The 17,217-nt window shown below is 43.5% G+C and overlaps 2 protein-coding genes across 2 annotated transcripts; both read right to left on the bottom strand.

Annotated features, from left to right (window-relative positions):
- Nucleotides 1-6,887: 6,887 nt before the first annotated feature.
- Nucleotides 6,888-8,096, bottom strand: LOC119302673 (peroxidase 5-like). The gene is made up of 2 exons (XM_037579720.1): nucleotides 7,851-8,096; nucleotides 6,888-7,709 (listed from the first exon to the last, which is right to left on the bottom strand). The coding sequence occupies exons 1-2, from the start codon at nucleotides 8,070-8,072 to the stop codon at nucleotides 6,888-6,890; spliced, it is 1,044 nt and encodes a 347-aa protein (XP_037435617.1). The 5' UTR covers nucleotides 8,073-8,096.
- A 3,061-nt stretch (nucleotides 8,097-11,157) lies between these two features.
- On the bottom strand, nucleotides 11,158-12,531 carry LOC119302662 (peroxidase 5-like). Its single transcript, XM_037579711.1, has 2 exons — nucleotides 12,277-12,531; nucleotides 11,158-12,172 (listed from the first exon to the last, which is right to left on the bottom strand). Exons 1-2 carry the CDS (start codon nucleotides 12,475-12,477, stop codon nucleotides 11,387-11,389), a joined length of 987 nt encoding a protein of 328 aa, XP_037435608.1. The 5' UTR covers nucleotides 12,478-12,531; the 3' UTR covers nucleotides 11,158-11,386.
- Between the last annotated feature and the right edge of the window lie 4,686 nt (nucleotides 12,532-17,217).

The following is a 17,217-nucleotide window of genomic DNA, read 5'->3' as shown; positions in this document are numbered from 1 at the left end:
ATGGAAACCTTACGTTCTTTTTAAGTAGTATAAATGTTCATCAAATTCTGACCATGAATTATCTTATATTTTGATAAGGAATTTGGTAAGTAAATTAAAATGGAGTTGGTTCAGAAGGTAAGTAAATTAACGCAATTCTATAAATAAATGTTCATCAAATTCTGACCATGAATTATCTTATATTTTGATGAGGAATTTGGTAAGTAAAAAATTAAAGTGCAATTGATTCAGAAGGTAAGTAAATTAAGGTGATTGATTATTATATACATGAAAGGTTGGACGAAAGGGGTGGGAAGAAAGGTGAAATGGGAACCTTACGTTCTTTTTAAGTAGTACTAGAAGAACACTCGTGCGTTGCAACGGGGCCACATTAACTTTAAGAGTTCAATATCAATTATGTTAATATTACATTTAATATTCTCATACATATCAAGTGACATTGACGATCTTTTTACCATCAAATTCTCACACACACACTCTCCCTCCCTCCTCCTCACTCTCTCTCCCCCTCTCCCTCTCTCTCTCTCTCTAACACACACACATATCCATCTTATTGGGTACGGAACCATAATCCATCTATTTCACACGCACACGCGCTAGTGCATAACAATATGGATTATAAAACAGGTTCAAGGTAGTAACAAGGATTCTTCTCATGCATTAATAAACAAATGTTCTGCACTGAAGACAAGGTAACCAATACCCAAAGTGCATCAGAGCATCACAGAACATTACTGGCAAGATAAATGCACGACGATACACCCGACTCATTTAATTAATATAATTAAATTATCAGTAAATTAGTCACCAAACTGCTCGGATGAACCGGAACAGAGCCAACATATATCATCCTAGACAAACGCAACATCAACCATTTACCTTGGTACTTTAGGGACCGACAGGAGGATGCATGTAGAAGCGCTTCTTGCCTGCGAATCCATAGTCAGAGAGAGAAATTGGAACCCATTCCCATCACCAACTGATAAAGAAAGCATGTAAGAAAATTGATATCGGGCCAACTTGGATCTTCGGTGATTGTCCGCCGGTATGGAGAATTTAGGAGGGTGGGTGCAGGGAGTGGCCTTGTGGATGATGGATGGAGGCGCGGAGGGATGTGGTCACCGGAAGGTCGAAATCGGAGAGGGCCGGGCACGTTAGGTGGAGCCGGTGGTGCGCGACAACCGGAGGCGGCCCAATCGTGGGCGGCGAACCGACGATAGCCTCGGCCCATCTCTCGACGCAGCGAAGATAGAGAGGGCGGCACTGCCGGTGCTCGAGGCCGCCGCTCGGCACCATCTACATCGAGGGGAAAGAGAGGCGAGAAAGCGATAGGGTGATGCGGGGCTAGGGATTGCGGAGGAGGGTGGGGGTGTGCGATTTGAATGGATGGTTCTGCCCACCGTTTTCTTGTACGTGGCGGTGGAGACGGCGGCGTCCAGCCATGCAGGCGAGGCATGGGTCGAGCCAGGCACACGGCGAGGCGCAGTAGCAGAGGCGGGGGCGACTTTTTGCTACTGAGATGCAGGGTGTGGGATTGATCGTTCATATTCTTTTTTCCTTTTTAACGGGAGATGGATGCGATTTTTTCACGAGGGGAGAGATGCGACCACGTACAGATTCCATAATAAATTAATTAGGTCCATAACGGGATTTCTTTACAATGCGTTAAGATTTACGTGTTAGTTTTCTTAATAAAGAAATGCACTGATGTAGGGATCGATTGATTCGGATAAGGAAAGATAGATTCGTGATCTTTTGTATGTTAGGAAATTAGTGGTTTGCAAGGAAAGAGTGGAGAGAAAAAGAACCAATGCGACCACGTATAGATTCCATAATAAATTAATTAGGTCCATAACGGGATTTGTTTGCAATGCGTTAAGATTTACGTGTTAATTTTCTTAATAAAGAAATGCACTAATGTAGGGCGTGATTGGTTCGGGTAAGGAAAGATAGATTCGTGATCTTTTGTATGTTAGGAAATTATTGGTTTGCAAGGAAAGAGTGGAGAGAAAAAGAACCAGTACGAGGGGGTGGTGGGAGGTGGGACGAATAAAAACCGGAGGTGGGAGGGGGCGAGTAAAAACCAACAAAAAAACCAACAAAATTGGGAGGTGGGAGAGAGGATGAAAAAAACCCAGGGGAGGTGGGAGGAGGACAAAAATAAACCGTACGAGGCTACCAACTGCTCCATTAGGAGTAGAGATTGTTTGTGAAAATAACATGCGACGACGACTTAGCGAGCAGATCCTCTTAAAAAAGACATAGCTAGCAGATTCCCTTAAAACTGGTAGAAATGGATACGATTGATGACATTGATAAATAGTGGTGAATGTTGGCATAATTTACTGTCATCATGCATGAAAACGAATCATCAAGAAAAAGAATACTTCCTATTACTACACTCATAGAAAGCTTCCTAATCTCTGCTACCAAACAGTTTCTGCCCAAATAAGGAAGGAAAGTTATGGACGTGATTCGAAAGGAAACAAACGTTATGAAGATTAATTAATTTAGATTTGATCTTTAGAGATTGATTGTGATTGATTCTTTTACATAAAGACATTATTAAATAATTTGCGTCAGTATGGAAAGTTCTGATCCATTCAGTTTTTTTTCGTTGTGTCAGAGGGTGAAGTGAAAATAAACCGATGAAGTGGGGGAGGCGACGAAAAAAATCTACGACAGTTAACCTACGAAAAAAAACCGGACGAAAATGGTGGGACGAAAATTGACCGGCGAAGACTACCAACTGCTCCATTAGAAGTAGAGATTGGTTGGTTCGATTTTTTTTGCGTGGAGGGAACTACCTGGGAGGTGGGAGGGAGTACGAAAATAAACCGTCTCGGCTGAGCGGGAGGTGGGAGTAAGTACCAAAGAAGTACCAAAAAAGACCGGGTGAGGTGGAACGAAAATAAAACCCGAAACACGACCTATCAACTGAAACATTAGGAGTAGAGATAAGTAGAGAGTAGTAAAGAGTAGTAGAGATTATGAAGATTATTGAGCCATACTAGTATTTGTAAAACCAGCACTCACGCGCCCCGCGAATCTGTGCCGGCGCAATTAAAAGCGATCACTCACATGCACCACTTCACGCTTTCGCTCGCTCGGTCACTTTGGTTCGTTACGTACTTCGGTAGACAATTGACATCTAATCAATTGACCTTGTCTAAACAAAAAGCTAACCGGTTGACCAATAACTACTGACCTTTGACCGCTTGACTCTAAAAAATAATCATGGGTTCAAAAAAATTCATGAATTTAAAAAATTTCAAAAAAATCTAATGAATTCAAAAAAATCGTGAGTTTAAATAAGAATCATGAATTTTAAAAAATCATGAATTTGGAAAAAGTTCAAACTTAAAAAATAATTAAATTCTAAAAACATCACAAATTCTAGAAAGAGTTCATGGGTTTGAAAAATTTAAGAATAAAAAGTTCACAAATTTGAAAAAATGTTGACGAACTTGAAAAAGATTTTTTTATGAAAAATAAAATGAAAAAGAAAATAAAAAAGATAAAACGAAAAAGACCAAAACCTGCATAAAATGTAGAGAAACTGTTGAGTATATTGATTATTAGAAAAGAGCGATAAACTAAAATTTGTTCCTGCCTTGTCTTGTACTCCAAATTAGTCATTGTACTCATATATATATATGCGCATGAGGCTCAACCAATACATAATCGATTCCACCAATCTCTCTCTATCCCTTCTATCATGGTATCTGATTAACCGATCCAACCCTAGCCATCGCTCGTAGCTTCCGCCCCGCGCGCCGCCCCTGTGGCGGTCGGCCTCCATGACCGCCGCCGGGGGCCGCATCGTCCGTACCTAGGGTTCGTCCGCAGGCCATGTTGGCTAGCTGCCCTAGAGAGTTTTTTTTTCCGAGCCCTTGCTCCGGGTTTTCTCTTTCCCGCCGGTCATCTTGATCGACGTTTTCTTTTTCGTTTTTTGACCTAAGATTGGTTTGCGACGCCCGCGCCTCTACTCCGACATTGGCGTCGACTCTACACCGTCCACTTCATCATCAACCGCGCAGCCAGGCTGGACGCGCCGCCCAAGGGACGCCTTCGTGCATCGCTACCGGCCGCTCGTCCGTGCGGTCTCCATCGTCGGTCCGTCTTCGCCGTCATTGCCCGGGACATCACCGACCACGTCTCCAATGTATCTATAATTTTTATTGTTCCATATTATTATAGTATCAATCTTGGATGTTTAATATACATTTACAAGTAACTTTATATATTTTTTGGGACTAACCTACTAACTCAGTTCCATGTGTCAGTTGCTGTTTTTTGCTTGTTTTTTACTTTGCAGAATATCAATACCAAACACAATCCAAATGCCACAAAACTTTTTGGAGATTTTCTTTCTTGCAATAAGAGACCCTGGAAGCTTCAGGAAGGAACGAGAAGACGGAGGAGTGGCCCACTAGGCACCAGGGCACGCCACAGTCCCCTTGCGTGCCCTGGTACCTAGTGGGGCCCACAAGCCTCTGTTTGACCTAACTCCGCCTTTGTAAATACTCTAAAATCAGGAAACCTACCAGGGAGTCCACGAAATAATTTTTCCGCGCCGCAAGCCTTTGTTCTCGAGAGATCCCATCTGGAGGCCTTCTTCGGTACTCCACTGGAGGAGGAAACGATCACGGAGGGGTTCTTCATCATCCTTACTGCCCCTCGATGATGCATGAATGGTTTACCATGGACCTATGGGTCCATAGTTAGTATCTAGATAACCTTTTCTCTCTCGACGTTCTTCAATACAATGTTCTCCTTTATGTTCTTGAGTTCTATCCGATGTAATTCTTTTTTGCGGTGTGTTTATTGAGATCCGATGAATTGTGAGTTTATGATCAGATCTATCAATGAATATTATTTGGGTTTTCTCTGAACTCTTTTATGCATGATTAATATAGCTTCATATTTCTTCTCCGATTCATTGGTTTGGTTTGGCCAACTAGATTGATTTATCTTCCCATGGGAAGATGTGCTTTGTGATGGGTTCGATCTTGTGGTGCTCAATCACAGTGACAGAAAGGGACATGACACATATGTATCGTTGCTATTAAGGGTAACAAGATGTGGTTTATTCGTACGTGAGTTTATCTTATCTACATCATGGCATCTTGTTTAAAGCATCATTACTCCATTTTTCCATGAATTTAATACACTCGATCCATGTTGTATAATAGTCGATGTGTGGAGTAATAGTAGTAGATGCAGGCTGGAGTCGGTCTACCAATCTTGGATGTGATGCCTATGTACGATCATTGCCTTGTATATCATCATAATTATTTGTTTTTTTATCAATTGCCCAACAGTAATTTGTTACCCACCGTATGCTATTTTTTCGAGAGAAGCCTCTAGGAAAAACTATGCCCCCCGGATCTACCTTTTATCATATATTAAATCCAAAAATACCCTGCTGCAATTTTTTAAATTTAATTTTGTACTTTTGTCAGATCTATCAATCAAAAATTATACAATTTAATCTTGCTCGTAATCGTTGAGAGATTGACAACCTCTTTATGAGAATTTTGTATATGAAAACTAAAATGAATGAAAAAGAAAAAAGTAAAAAGGAAAAAAAGAAAAAAAAAGACCAAAACCTACCTAAAACATACAGAAACAAAACAAAACAAAAACATCCATGAAAAAAACGAGTGGAACCGACTACCGCTACAGTACTAAATGTGACAGCCCATTTCGAAAGGGGGGGGGGGAGTGGCTGACGAGAAGGATAAACACTATGGTTTGTGGGGCTCGTAGGTCGCTTGGTTGTACTCTTTATTTAACTAGATGATACCCCACACGTTGTTGCGGGAAGTTTTGGCAATATATTTAGTTAGAATTGGTTGTATGAAACATGAATAATTAGAGCTAATATCATAACTAAAATTGAACACAAATATGATTTATGCTATTTGATTAATGTATAATGTAAATAACATAATAGAGTGTAAATTCTCATGCATGTTTGCATGTTGAGGTGGTTTTTATTGCGCGTGATTGCATGTTGTTGTGTTGGACCTTTTCGTCGGGCATGTTAAATGATGAGATGTCATACTTGCATGTTGAGAGAAATATACTAGTGGGGGCTAGCTATTTAGATATAGTAGAAGATTATTTATAATATAAGAACCAATTTCTCCTCCTCCTCCTCCTTCAAGAAAGAAAGTTAGGATTCGTGCTTCTCGCCGGCGCCGGCGCAGGTCCGCCTCGTCTCCGGTGGCCCTAGGGCCATGGAGGCACGGTGGATCCTGGCAAGGGCCGGCGGGAGGGCTCCATTTTTAGTCGTTTGTTTCAATCTTGTTAGGGTTTGTGTCCTACTCAGGAAGGCGAGACGACGGCGGCTCTCTGAAGATGGAATAAAGGTCTCCCCGCCTAGCCCCCGTTCCGGTGGTGCGTCTAGTATCGTTGGTGGGCGTGTGGAGGTGTGTTTCCGGCAGATCTATCTTTGGTGGATTTGCTCGGATCTCATTGTTGTTCGTCTACGTTCGTGGCTTCGGTTTGGATCCTTCCGATCTACTTTATTTTTCATCGGCGGCGGTTGCTGTTCTTGGATGCTGGTCCTATGGGGCCTTAGCACGACGACTTCCCGACTGTCTACTACAACAAGTTGTGCCCGACTCCAGCGATGGAGGTGCTTGTAGTCGTCGCTAGGTGGTCTACAATTCTGGATGTAATTTTTATTTCTAGTATTCATTGTACTGCCATAATTGAAGATGAATAGATTGAAAGTTTTTTCTAAAAAAAAGATTATTTATAGTTTTATTTGCGGTGAATATCGGAGTAGTAGTACAACTTAGGCAGAGGACAAACTTTTGAACGATTACTATACGCTGCACATGACCGAGTTTTGGACGCCGTATGTCGTGGCAGTTTCAGTTGGTGGTTCTGCAGTCCTTCCTGATCTCGAAGCGGGTGCCCTCGGCGGGGATCTCGCTGAGCTTGGCCATGGCCTTGCCGAATAGCAGGTACCACGTGGCGGCGTTGTCTCTGAACTCCCTCATGTCCCTCCCGGCGGCGCCGGTGGTGTCGTTGCGCAGCTCCCAGTCGGACCTGAAGAGCACCTTGTTCTGGAGGTTGGCGTGGTAGTAGCTGTTGTCCAGGACCCCCCTCGCCGCCCTCGACGTGTCCACCCCAGTGGCGTTGTACCCGGAGGCGTTCCGGAAGGCCAACTCCATGTCGCGGATGTTGTTCATCTCCGTCGGGTCGGGCACCGCCTCCGTCGTCTTGCCCTCGACATGGTCGCGGAGCGCGTTCTGGTACCTGACGCTGATCGGGGTGGCGGTGGCGTTGTCGAGCCGGTCGCGGAACGACGAGAGGTGGGCGACGCCGACGGCGTGCGCGCCGGAGAGGACGACGAGCTCCGTCTGGGTGAAGTTCCTGGCGGCGAAGTTGGCCTTGAGCTGCGTGAAGTTGAACGTGGAAGGAGGGAGGACGGCGTCGGCGTCGTGCGCCGATGAGACCACGCCGTCCATGCGGCCCATCGTGACGTTGTAGGCGATGTTGCCACGGCTGAGGATGAAGGCCGCGTCCCGGGCGGCCAGCACGACGATGTCGGCACAGGAGACGCTTTCGCCGACCTTGCCCTTGATCCTGTCGATCAGGTCGAAGCCCTCGAGGCCGATGTTGTTTATCGCGTCCTTCTCCGTGCTGCCGCCGTCCGGCGTCCTGTCTAAGAGCACGGATCCATCGCAGCCCTGCACGTACATCATTTGTTACTCACCAAATTAGTAGTAATACCAAGTGCATGCATGCAGCTAGCATGGATAGATACATCTGTCATCGACGGCAATACGGCATGCAAATTTGTTGGATCATGGCTTGCTTATAGTACTTACGTGGACCCAGCAGTCGTGAAAGAGCAACCGGACGAGGGCGGCGCCGACGCGATCGTTTTTGTCCATGGCCTTGGCCACTTCCTTCATAACCGTGTCCGCAACGTCATCGTGCTTCTTGCCACTGCCACCGTCGGCCAGCACGGGCTGCCCGTGCCCGACGAAGAAGACGAGCGACAGGCAGACAAACACCCCGATGGCGCCGGCGCCGAGTTTGATCACCATCGTCGATCGATCTGGAGATGGATATTGCTAACCTTTTTCTTTCTTTCTGGAATACAAGATGGATTGTTGTGTGTGTTGTGTGTGTGTGTGGTAATGTTGAGATCGAGGGGTATATATATAGCACCCGCAGTGACGTTGATCACGACGGAGCAAAGAGCTGCATGGAATGCATGGGCGCGCGCCGAAGATCTCGCTGGGCTTCGATAGCTTGCATGCACCTGACGCACTTGTCTATCCTGCTGCTGCTTGACATTGAAGCATTTGGCATAACGCGTGCTTAATTAATTAACTGTTTGGATACAGTAGATGCCAGAAATGCAGGCCAAGCAAAGCATATGCATCATGGTGCGCAGCACAGCCACAGCTAGCTTATCTTAATCTCTGGATAATCAGCTGGGGCGTACGCGCGCATGCAAGTTGCCATGATTTTCCTTGTGTCTGCATAATAGATCAAACTTGCACCGTTTTGTAATCAATCTCGCGGATTTGCCGATTCTCAATTTTTCTCTCCCTCGATCTTTTTTTTAACACAGTACAGACGCAAGCGCTCATAGTACGCGCATACACTCATCCATATGAACGCACGCACGCACACCCTACCCCTATGAGCACCTCCGAGAGACTGAGCTAACTTATTATCTTGAGATTTATGAATTCACCATAGGTGCCTCGTCATTGACAAGAACGTCTCCTCCCACTGAAAGCGCATTGCCTTAAATCCTGAAATAAATCCAAGAATAATGCTAGCAACGGGACTTTGAACCTGGTGGGCTGAGGATACCACTATCCCTCTAACCATCCAACTACAGGTTGGTTCGTCTCTCCCTCAAATCTTAGTAATCTGAATTGCACGTTACTGGTTCCAAAATGATGTCCAAAAAATATTCAATTTTAATCAAAGCTTTCTTGCAGTCGTTAGTTTTTTTCCTTTTCTTTTTTGAGCAATCACGGGAGCGGACGGGGAGTCCCCACCGAAACTGAATGCATTACTCAAAAACTGTCAGGCTAGTTTTATAGAATTATGCTGGCGCGCGAGGATGGATATTAGCGCCAAGGCAGGACTTCAACTTTTTGAGAGTGGACATTTAGTCTAGAAGTCCAAAGAGATAAATCATTAACAATGTTCCTAATGGTAAGCTCTTTGCATAGTGTGGCTTGCCACAAAAGACACCAGCGTACCTCGAGTCCCAATTGTTCAAAAGGATAGAGAGAGCCACAGAAAGCCTGATGTTGTTGAGCCCATGCAGAGAGGGTACATCACAAATAAGGCCGATTGAGATGGGGGTGGCAAACCCAAGTCGAGCCAAACTTGATTTGCACAAGGACATTGAATGAAAAGGTGTAACACATCCTCGTAGGAGCGTCGCGGCAGGGGCAGAGGATGCAGAGCGATGTTCTTGCGGAGGAAGTTGTTCCTAGTGTTTGGCCGATAGGCATTGGAGTCCTCGTCATGCTCAGCAGTGAGGAGGGAGTAGGCGTGCTTGCTAGAGGAGGCGGCCCCATGTCCATGTAACACCCCAAGGATTTGGGATGGGAGGACGTAGTAAGTAAGAGGGGAGGAAGGAGCAGGTGAGAAGGAACAACACGAGTTGGTGAGAGCAAGTGGCTGTAATTCTCATTTGATAAACCCTAACAGTACTCTGGCTAGGCCTAAGTAGTTATATGCCCCTTAGGCTCGTATGCATCGTTCTGATGCAGAGGCCGGGGAGTCCCTCCTTTTCAAAAAAAGAAAAAAAGGCTCTCATAGTTTACAAGGCCTGCGTTCAGGTTCCTGAACTTGAACTGTAGGCGTGACAGTCGCCTCTCCTTGAGATGTTGCCTCTTCCCAGATGACGGCGTTGGGATCCGTCGGTAGCGTGAACCATTGGAAGTGGATTTGGGTAATCACCGCGTCACGCTTCTTCACCATGCGGCGCTCCAGGATGGCGATCAGAGCGAGCGGCGTGACCGTTTAGGTTTGGAATCTTAGGTAGCTTAGACAAGACCGGCGAGTAGTCAGGGATGAATGGCTTGAGCTGCAAAACATGGAAGACGGGGTGGATCTTGTTGTCCTGCAGGAGGTCGAGCTTGTAGGCGAGGGCGTCAATGTACTCGGTGACCGTGAACGAACCGAAGTACTTGTACGCGAGCTTGAGGCAAGGCCTGCCAGCAATGGAGACTTGCACGTGCGGCTAGAGCTTGAGGAGGACTTGCTCGGCGACGGTGAAGACGCGATCAATGCGGTGTCGATCGGCTTGCTTCTTGAATCGGTCCTAGGCGCGCTCGAGCCAGCTGCTGGCGCACGGCAGTTTGATGTGCGTGGCCCAATCCAGCTCGCCGCGTCAGTGGGCAGTTGATCGCTGAGGAAACGCAGGACGCCCAAATTTGGCTCTTTGCCATAGAGAACCTTGAACGGTGAACATTGAAGTGAAGAGTGATGTGTGGAATTTTACGAGAATTCTGCTACCGTGAGCCATTTGCGCCACTGCTTCGGTCGATCTTGCACGGCGCACCAGATATACATTTTGTAGCATTGGTTTACACGCTCATTCTGGCCATCGATTTGGGGGTGGTACACTATGGAGTAAAGGAGCTTGGTGCCGGCGGCGGCGAGTAGTTTGTGCCACATGGCACAATGTAAGTTACACAGCATGGTAGCTCGCATTCACCACCATAATAGTGATGTAGTTATATGAACAGTTGCAGTGAGGTCTAGTTTTGTAATCAATAACTATCTACGAGTATCCCGACAAACGCACATAATGTTATCGGTAATGAACAATATTGATAACTCTTCTAGTACAAGATCATAACTCCCAACCTACAAAAATGATTGAAATGTTGCATAATTATTTTTCATGCCTGTGTGAATAGGTTGGCAACTTGTATATTGCAGCTGGGTAACTCTTTACCCGAAATAAAATCATCGGAATATATCAATATTGAGCCTAGTTTCAGAAGTCTCGTTGTGACGAATTTAATGGCGAAAAGAAATCTCTAATCGGACCAAAGATTGAGCTATCAAAATATTTTGAATTTTTGAAAGTTCACCAAATAGTCCACTCAATTAGTTAACTGTCATGGTTATTATAGTAGGATAACCGCATGGACGATTACAAAACCACACCTATTCGGAGACATGTATACAAAATTTACAAATAAGTAAGTCAAACCAAAGGAAATAAACACCGGTCTACATGTTTTTGTTGACAATAATATACCACCGACATAATAATATATAAGTAATTGATTAATCAATAAATATATAATGAATAAACGCGAGCATGTTTTGTCTCTTTTCAAATTTTGGCGAGGAGCGTCTAGTCGTGGTGCCTCTAGTTGGTCTTACTGCACACCTTCCTGATCTCGATATTGGCAGGGTCGCTCGTGGCGGCGAGCTTGCTGAGCTTTTCCATGGCGTAGCCGAAGTCTCTGTACCACGTGCCGGCGTTATCCCTGTAGGTTGTCACATTAACCTTGGCGGCCACCCACAGCACCCTGTCAGATGGGAAAAGCGCCATCTTCTGGGGGACGGCGTTGTAGAAGCTGTTGTCCAGGACGTTCTTCGCCGACATGCCCACCATGGGCTTGTAAGTGGAGGGGTGCTTGTTGAAGTCGCGGACGTTGTTCTTGACCACATCCTTGGTGCCGAAATTCGTTTCTTCGCCGATGGCCTGTCGGTACTCTGGTGGGGTATCTTCAATGGCGGTCAGGAAGAACGAGGAGTGAGCGATGCCGACTGCATGCGCGCCGGATAGGGCGACGAGCTCCGTCTCATTGAAGCCCTTGTTTCGAAAGCTTTCTTTGAGCTGGTCGAAGGTGAACCTGGGGGTTGGAAGGTATTTTTCCGGGTCCTCTGATCTGGAGATGACGCCGTCCATGCGGCCCGGCCCGTCGACGTTGTAGGCGATTTTACCGTTGCTCAGCAGGTAGACCGCCTCGCGCGCCGCGTAGATGACGGCGTCGGTGCAGGTGATGCCGTATTTGTCCCAGAGGTTATTCTTGATGTTCTGGATCACCTGTAAGTCACGGAGGCCGCCGTTGAAGGGCGAGGTCATCTCCGTCTTCCCTTTGGTGCCGTTGATGCGCGAGGTCTCCAGCAGCACGGATCCATCGCAACCCTAATATATGGTGATGTTGTGGCTCAGCTCACGGTTGCCGAATCGTTTTAACACAGGAAAAAACAAATGAATTTGAAAGGAATGCCAAAAGTATCTTCACTTACATTGACAAAGCAGTCGTGGAACAAGAGTCGGATAAAGCCGGGAAGGACGTCGCGGGAGACCTTCATTTCATTCCTCACAGCTTCCTGCATCGCTGTGGTGTAGCTGCCGGCAGCCATAGCCGACTTCACCTGCACGGAGAGGAAGACGACGACGACCGTGGCCACGAGCACCAAGAGAGACGCATCGTTACGCTTTGCCATGATCCACCTCTTCAGGGGCTAGCTACCTATATGTCAGCTCCTGCAAGCTGGGAATGAAATGCTTCTCAGCTGTGGATGATTTAGTTGTGGTGAACAACGGGTGTATTTATATGCGGCCAAATGACGTAAGCACGGCAGTTGTTTATGCGCCTTGCGATCCGTGCTGCTGATAAATAACTGGGTTTCGGATCAACATATATATCGGTCGAACGTGCACGACAATTATGCACTTAGTGCTATTCTTCTTTAGCCCCGAACGATCGAATTGAATTAACGTGGTGAGCTGCTGCCCTCTAATGAAGCTTGGTCGTCTCAACGTGTCCAAGCTGTCTGGAATTCCAGCCAGGGGCATTCTGCATCAACTTGCATACTCAAGTCAACCTCTCTTGTTCCTATATGCTGGATGTGTTGTACAAGCTGATGCACATGGTCGATATCCCAATAATCATGGAGTCCTGTTGCAGAAGTTTAACTCGGGCGAAAAGAAGACAGATATATCCTTCTTTTCTTTGCTGGGAAGACAGATATATCCTTTGTTCTCAGAGGCATCTAAAGGAAGTTTGAACCATGATACCCTTATTTCCTGAGATGGATAATGGTGACTAGCAACATATATTGATCAAAAAACAATAACTAGCGATGCAACGTCTTCATAAAACAAAATAGATTTGTTATTTTTCCTGATAATCCAAGCTTCAATGAATCCTACTGTTACATCAAACTCTAGAAACACGCAATAGTTTAACCCTAAGTTGCTTACAAGTTAGTCAAAACACGGAAAATGAAGATCACAACCAACAAATCTAAGACAAGAGAGAGCAAACATTGGTGCGGGAGTGCATCACGTTAGACCACCATATCCATAGGGAGAAAACACCTCTTAGGTAAGAGTAAGACCGTCCTTGGTGTTACTCAGGAGGTGGTTCTACTTCCTCTGGGCTACGGCTGGCGGTTACATGAAGCGGTGCAAGTGCAACGGTCGGGGTGGGATGGTGCGTCTACGGCGCGCGGCAACCACGAGGACATTGTCGCTTCTCAATGTCATGCATTGTTGCCACATTCATTGTGGAGCACATGCAAGATGAAGTAGTCGACGGAATTTGGCTCTCCGTGTTGTGTGACAGCTCGTGTTCGCAGGCACGACTTTGGTGACATGCTAATGTCCATCAGTGAGACGCACCTAAGCAGTTATCGTTGGATATGCATATCAAAGAACGGTTTTGTATTTAAATTTCATGTGATCTTGGTGTGGGTGTGCCCTTCCTGACAGCATCTCTTCTTCGACATGTGGTGACGGCAACATGATGACCTTCAATGGTTAGGTCCGGTTGTCAATGAGGGTGGATGATGGTGTTGTTTGTTTGTTGTTTGTGGTTGGTCGTGTCAGTTTTTTTTTCCTTGTCGTATGCTTCTCCGGTGTCTTAACTAGGTTTTACTATTGTGTTATTGCAGATGCCGGATGTATTGATATCATCTTGATATTAATATATTGTCCTTTGGCATAAAAATACATAATACTTTGGTTATGATAAAAAAAGAATCGACAACTACCTACACATATGTGGTGCAAGTTCTTGTGATCAGTTGATATTTATGTCATGGAATCATGGTAGACGGTAATTCCACGTGGCTAACTTTTCCCCAATTAAACTCCGGAGGAAAGATACACGGAAAAGTGCTTGCGACCTTCACCATTCAGTTATGTCCATTTGGCATGATGTATTAAAAGCTTGGGTATTGGTCCTGGGAGGAGGATTACTAGATATTTATCTTCAAAAATAATATTGCTGGCTCCAAGTCAGTAGTTAAATAGGAGTGTAAGTTTTTTATTTCTTGATGAGGAAACTATGGGACAAAAAACAGCCTGAATATTTAGTTAGATATATATTTAAGCAGTATATCAAAACAAGGTATTTACATGAGAATGCGAAAAAGGAAACAAACTAGAGTTACATCTCTAGATTCAGATGGGAAAGTATCACGCCTGATGAAACAAGATCCGTTTGTGAGCTTCATTTTTACATATGCTGGACCATAGGAGAATATCAGATCTCAGGAATTCCGCCTCATCGCAGATGACTATGCCTTATCGCAGAAGATTTTAGAGTTTCGACGCTTCCAAATATTCCACGTAACCGGCATAATCACAGTGTTCTGCATTTTGCACTCGTATGGCTCGAATTCTGCATGTCTTGAAATAGAATCACAGTCAACACTGAGGGCGCCGAGAGAAGAACATAATGCAAGAAGGTGCATTGAAGGAGTATATGATGCTTGTTAAATCATTTAAACAAAGAGTGTATGATCACTATAATCAATGTTCCCGTTGGAAAGTGGCTTCCACGTTTGCCTCAGAAAACACCCGCGGGTCATCGATTGAATAGCTGTGATTGATTAGCTGGATTGCAGGTTCCAAGCTGGTGCTAATTTAATTACCGCAATCTGATCTATAGCTCTGTACCAAAGCTGGCAAACTAAACTTATTATTGGAAGTTTGGATACTAAATATCACGACACATGGGTATGATTTTCCTAATGAACTAAGAAAGTGCCCTAATGAAAGAGGAAAAGATCAATTTCACTATATTCAAGTGACAGTTGGTGTTCAACCAACAGATGTCCATGTGAAGAGATATGTAGTGATATACTCCTTCTGTAGAGAAATATAGGACTTTTTAGATCAGTGTCAAGCTTGCACCAGCGCGCAACTAGCAAATGGTTCAGCTACTACAAATAGCTCAAGGACTTTTTCCTTTTTGCTGCGTTTGCTTTCGATCGCATGCTTTCCTTGCGGCATGCATGAAATTTTTAAATCAGCGAACATTTTTTGAATCGATGAACATTTCTGTAATTCTTAATTGCTTTTATTTTTATGAATATTTATTCAAAATTCATGAAAAATATTTGAATTCATGAACTTGTTTCTAATTCATGAACATTTTTTAATACGTAAATATTATTTCAAAATCATGAACATTCTTTTTAGTCCATGAATATTTTATCATTTCTGGATCATTGTTTCAGATCCACTTTATTGAAATTTGGAATTTTTTGAAATCCAGAAATAATTAAATGAAGAAAAAGTAAAACCAGAAAAAAAGGAAAATAAATAAAAAAACAGCGGGCCGTCCCGCCCTGCTCCTGGGCAAGCCTAATAGGGCGTGCAGTAGGGGAGGGCGTTGCGCCCTTGCTCATTCGACAGTGCACCACGCTTGCTAAATGTCGTCTCATATATGGCTGCAGGTTGCCCGCAAGCAACCCAGGGCGCACCCCTCTAGAGCACTCGATCAGTGGTTGCCGGCCTATTTTAGGTGTATTCCTCACCGGTTTTGGAAAGGTTCTACAACCTTCCATGAACCAAATTTTCTGTTTTTTCTATGCGTTTGTTCTTTTTTCTTTAGGTTTTGGTTTTTTATTTTCCTTTTCCTTTCTTATTTATTTATTTATTTCCTATATTTTTAATTTTTCTTTTTTACAACATATCCCAAATTTGTGAACAATGTTTTATAATCATGATTTTTTCTGTAAATTTGTGAACATTTTCTTAAAACCAAGAGCATTTTCTGAAAATTGTGACCTTTTTTTAAGAATTAACAAACTTTTTATAAATCACGAAGATTTTCGAAATTGCGAACATTTTTTGAAACTCATGAACTTTTTTGAATTGGTGAATATTTTATTGTTTGATGAGCATTTTTTTTGAAATACAAGAACGTTTTTTCAATCAGCGAACTGGTTTGGAACCGATGAAGTTTTTTGAAATTTTGGAATAATTTTTGAAATTCGAGAAGATATTTTTGTTTGTTTTGAACATTTTATAATTTTTATGAACAATATTTGAATCACAAGTTTTATTCAAGTTGATGAACATTTTTTGGATATGTGTACTTTTTTCGAAATGTGAACTTTTTTTGAATATGCAAACATATTTTTGAAATCACAGTAATTTTTTAAATCCACTATCCTTTTATGATTTCTTGAACTTTTTATTTCACAATTCTCATTTTTCGAAAATTTTGAAACTTCTTCAGAATCCCAAATTATTTAAAGTATAAAAATCAAAAACTGAAAAATAAAAAATAAAGAAATAAAATTTAAAACAGAGCACCCGTACATGGGGCGGCTCAAAATGGCGTGCTGGGAAGCGAGGAGTGCACCCTGCGTCTTTCCAGCGCGCCACGCGCGGTATAGGAGGTTCCTCTAATCCGTGCCTCGTGGATGGATAGTGGGGCACCACTCATACGGTTTGGTGTGCGTATGTTTTTCTGAATTTTTTTAATCATTTTCACCAGTTTCTTCTAGGTTTTTTTTTAATTCTTTCTCTTTCTTTGTTTTTTCTAATTTTCCTTCTTTTTCCTTTAATTTTTCTTCTTCGCCTCTTAATCCAATGTTTTGCTCTTTTCAAAATTACTTTTGTTTCTTATATCTAGAATTTTGTAACCTATTCTTATTACATGAATATAATATTTTGTTATATGAATAATAAATGCCGAAATTATATGAATAAATTTTAATTTGTGATGAGGAAATAAAGATATATGATGAATAACATTTTTTAATACATGGTGAACACATATCAACACATGTCGGATACAAACACACGTTCACATTCATCTTGCCATTGCATTGCATCTTGTTTGAGCCCATTGTTACATATAGTTCGTAATACATTCATATTCATAATTAAAATATGCGGCAACATATCAAGTGAAAACTCGGTTTTGGGTGCAAATGAAAACT

Source organism: Triticum dicoccoides, chromosome 1B (assembly GCF_002162155.2).
Source record: "Triticum dicoccoides isolate Atlit2015 ecotype Zavitan chromosome 1B, WEW_v2.0, whole genome shotgun sequence".
Lineage (NCBI taxonomy): Eukaryota > Viridiplantae > Streptophyta > Magnoliopsida > Poales > Poaceae > Triticum > Triticum dicoccoides.
Note: the sequence above shows the minus strand (reverse complement) of the source record. Positions and strands in the feature narration are given on the sequence as shown.

Bases quoted from the DNA above. Each gene is read 5' to 3' on its own strand.
- LOC119302662 (XM_037579711.1), bottom strand. From the start codon at position 12,477: ATGGCAAAGCGTAACGATGCGTCTCTCTTGGTGCTCGTGGCCACGGTC. The intron at 12,173-12,276 runs GTAAGTGAAGAT...ACCATATATTAG, and splicing joins TCCACGACTGCTTTGTCAAT to GGTTGCGATGGATCCGTGCT.
- LOC119302673 (XM_037579720.1), bottom strand. From the start codon at position 8,072: ATGGTGATCAAACTCGGCGCCGGCGCCATCGGGGTGTTTGTCTGCCTG. The intron at 7,710-7,850 runs GTAAGTACTATA...ATGTACGTGCAG, and splicing joins TTCACGACTGCTGGGTCCAC to GGCTGCGATGGATCCGTGCT.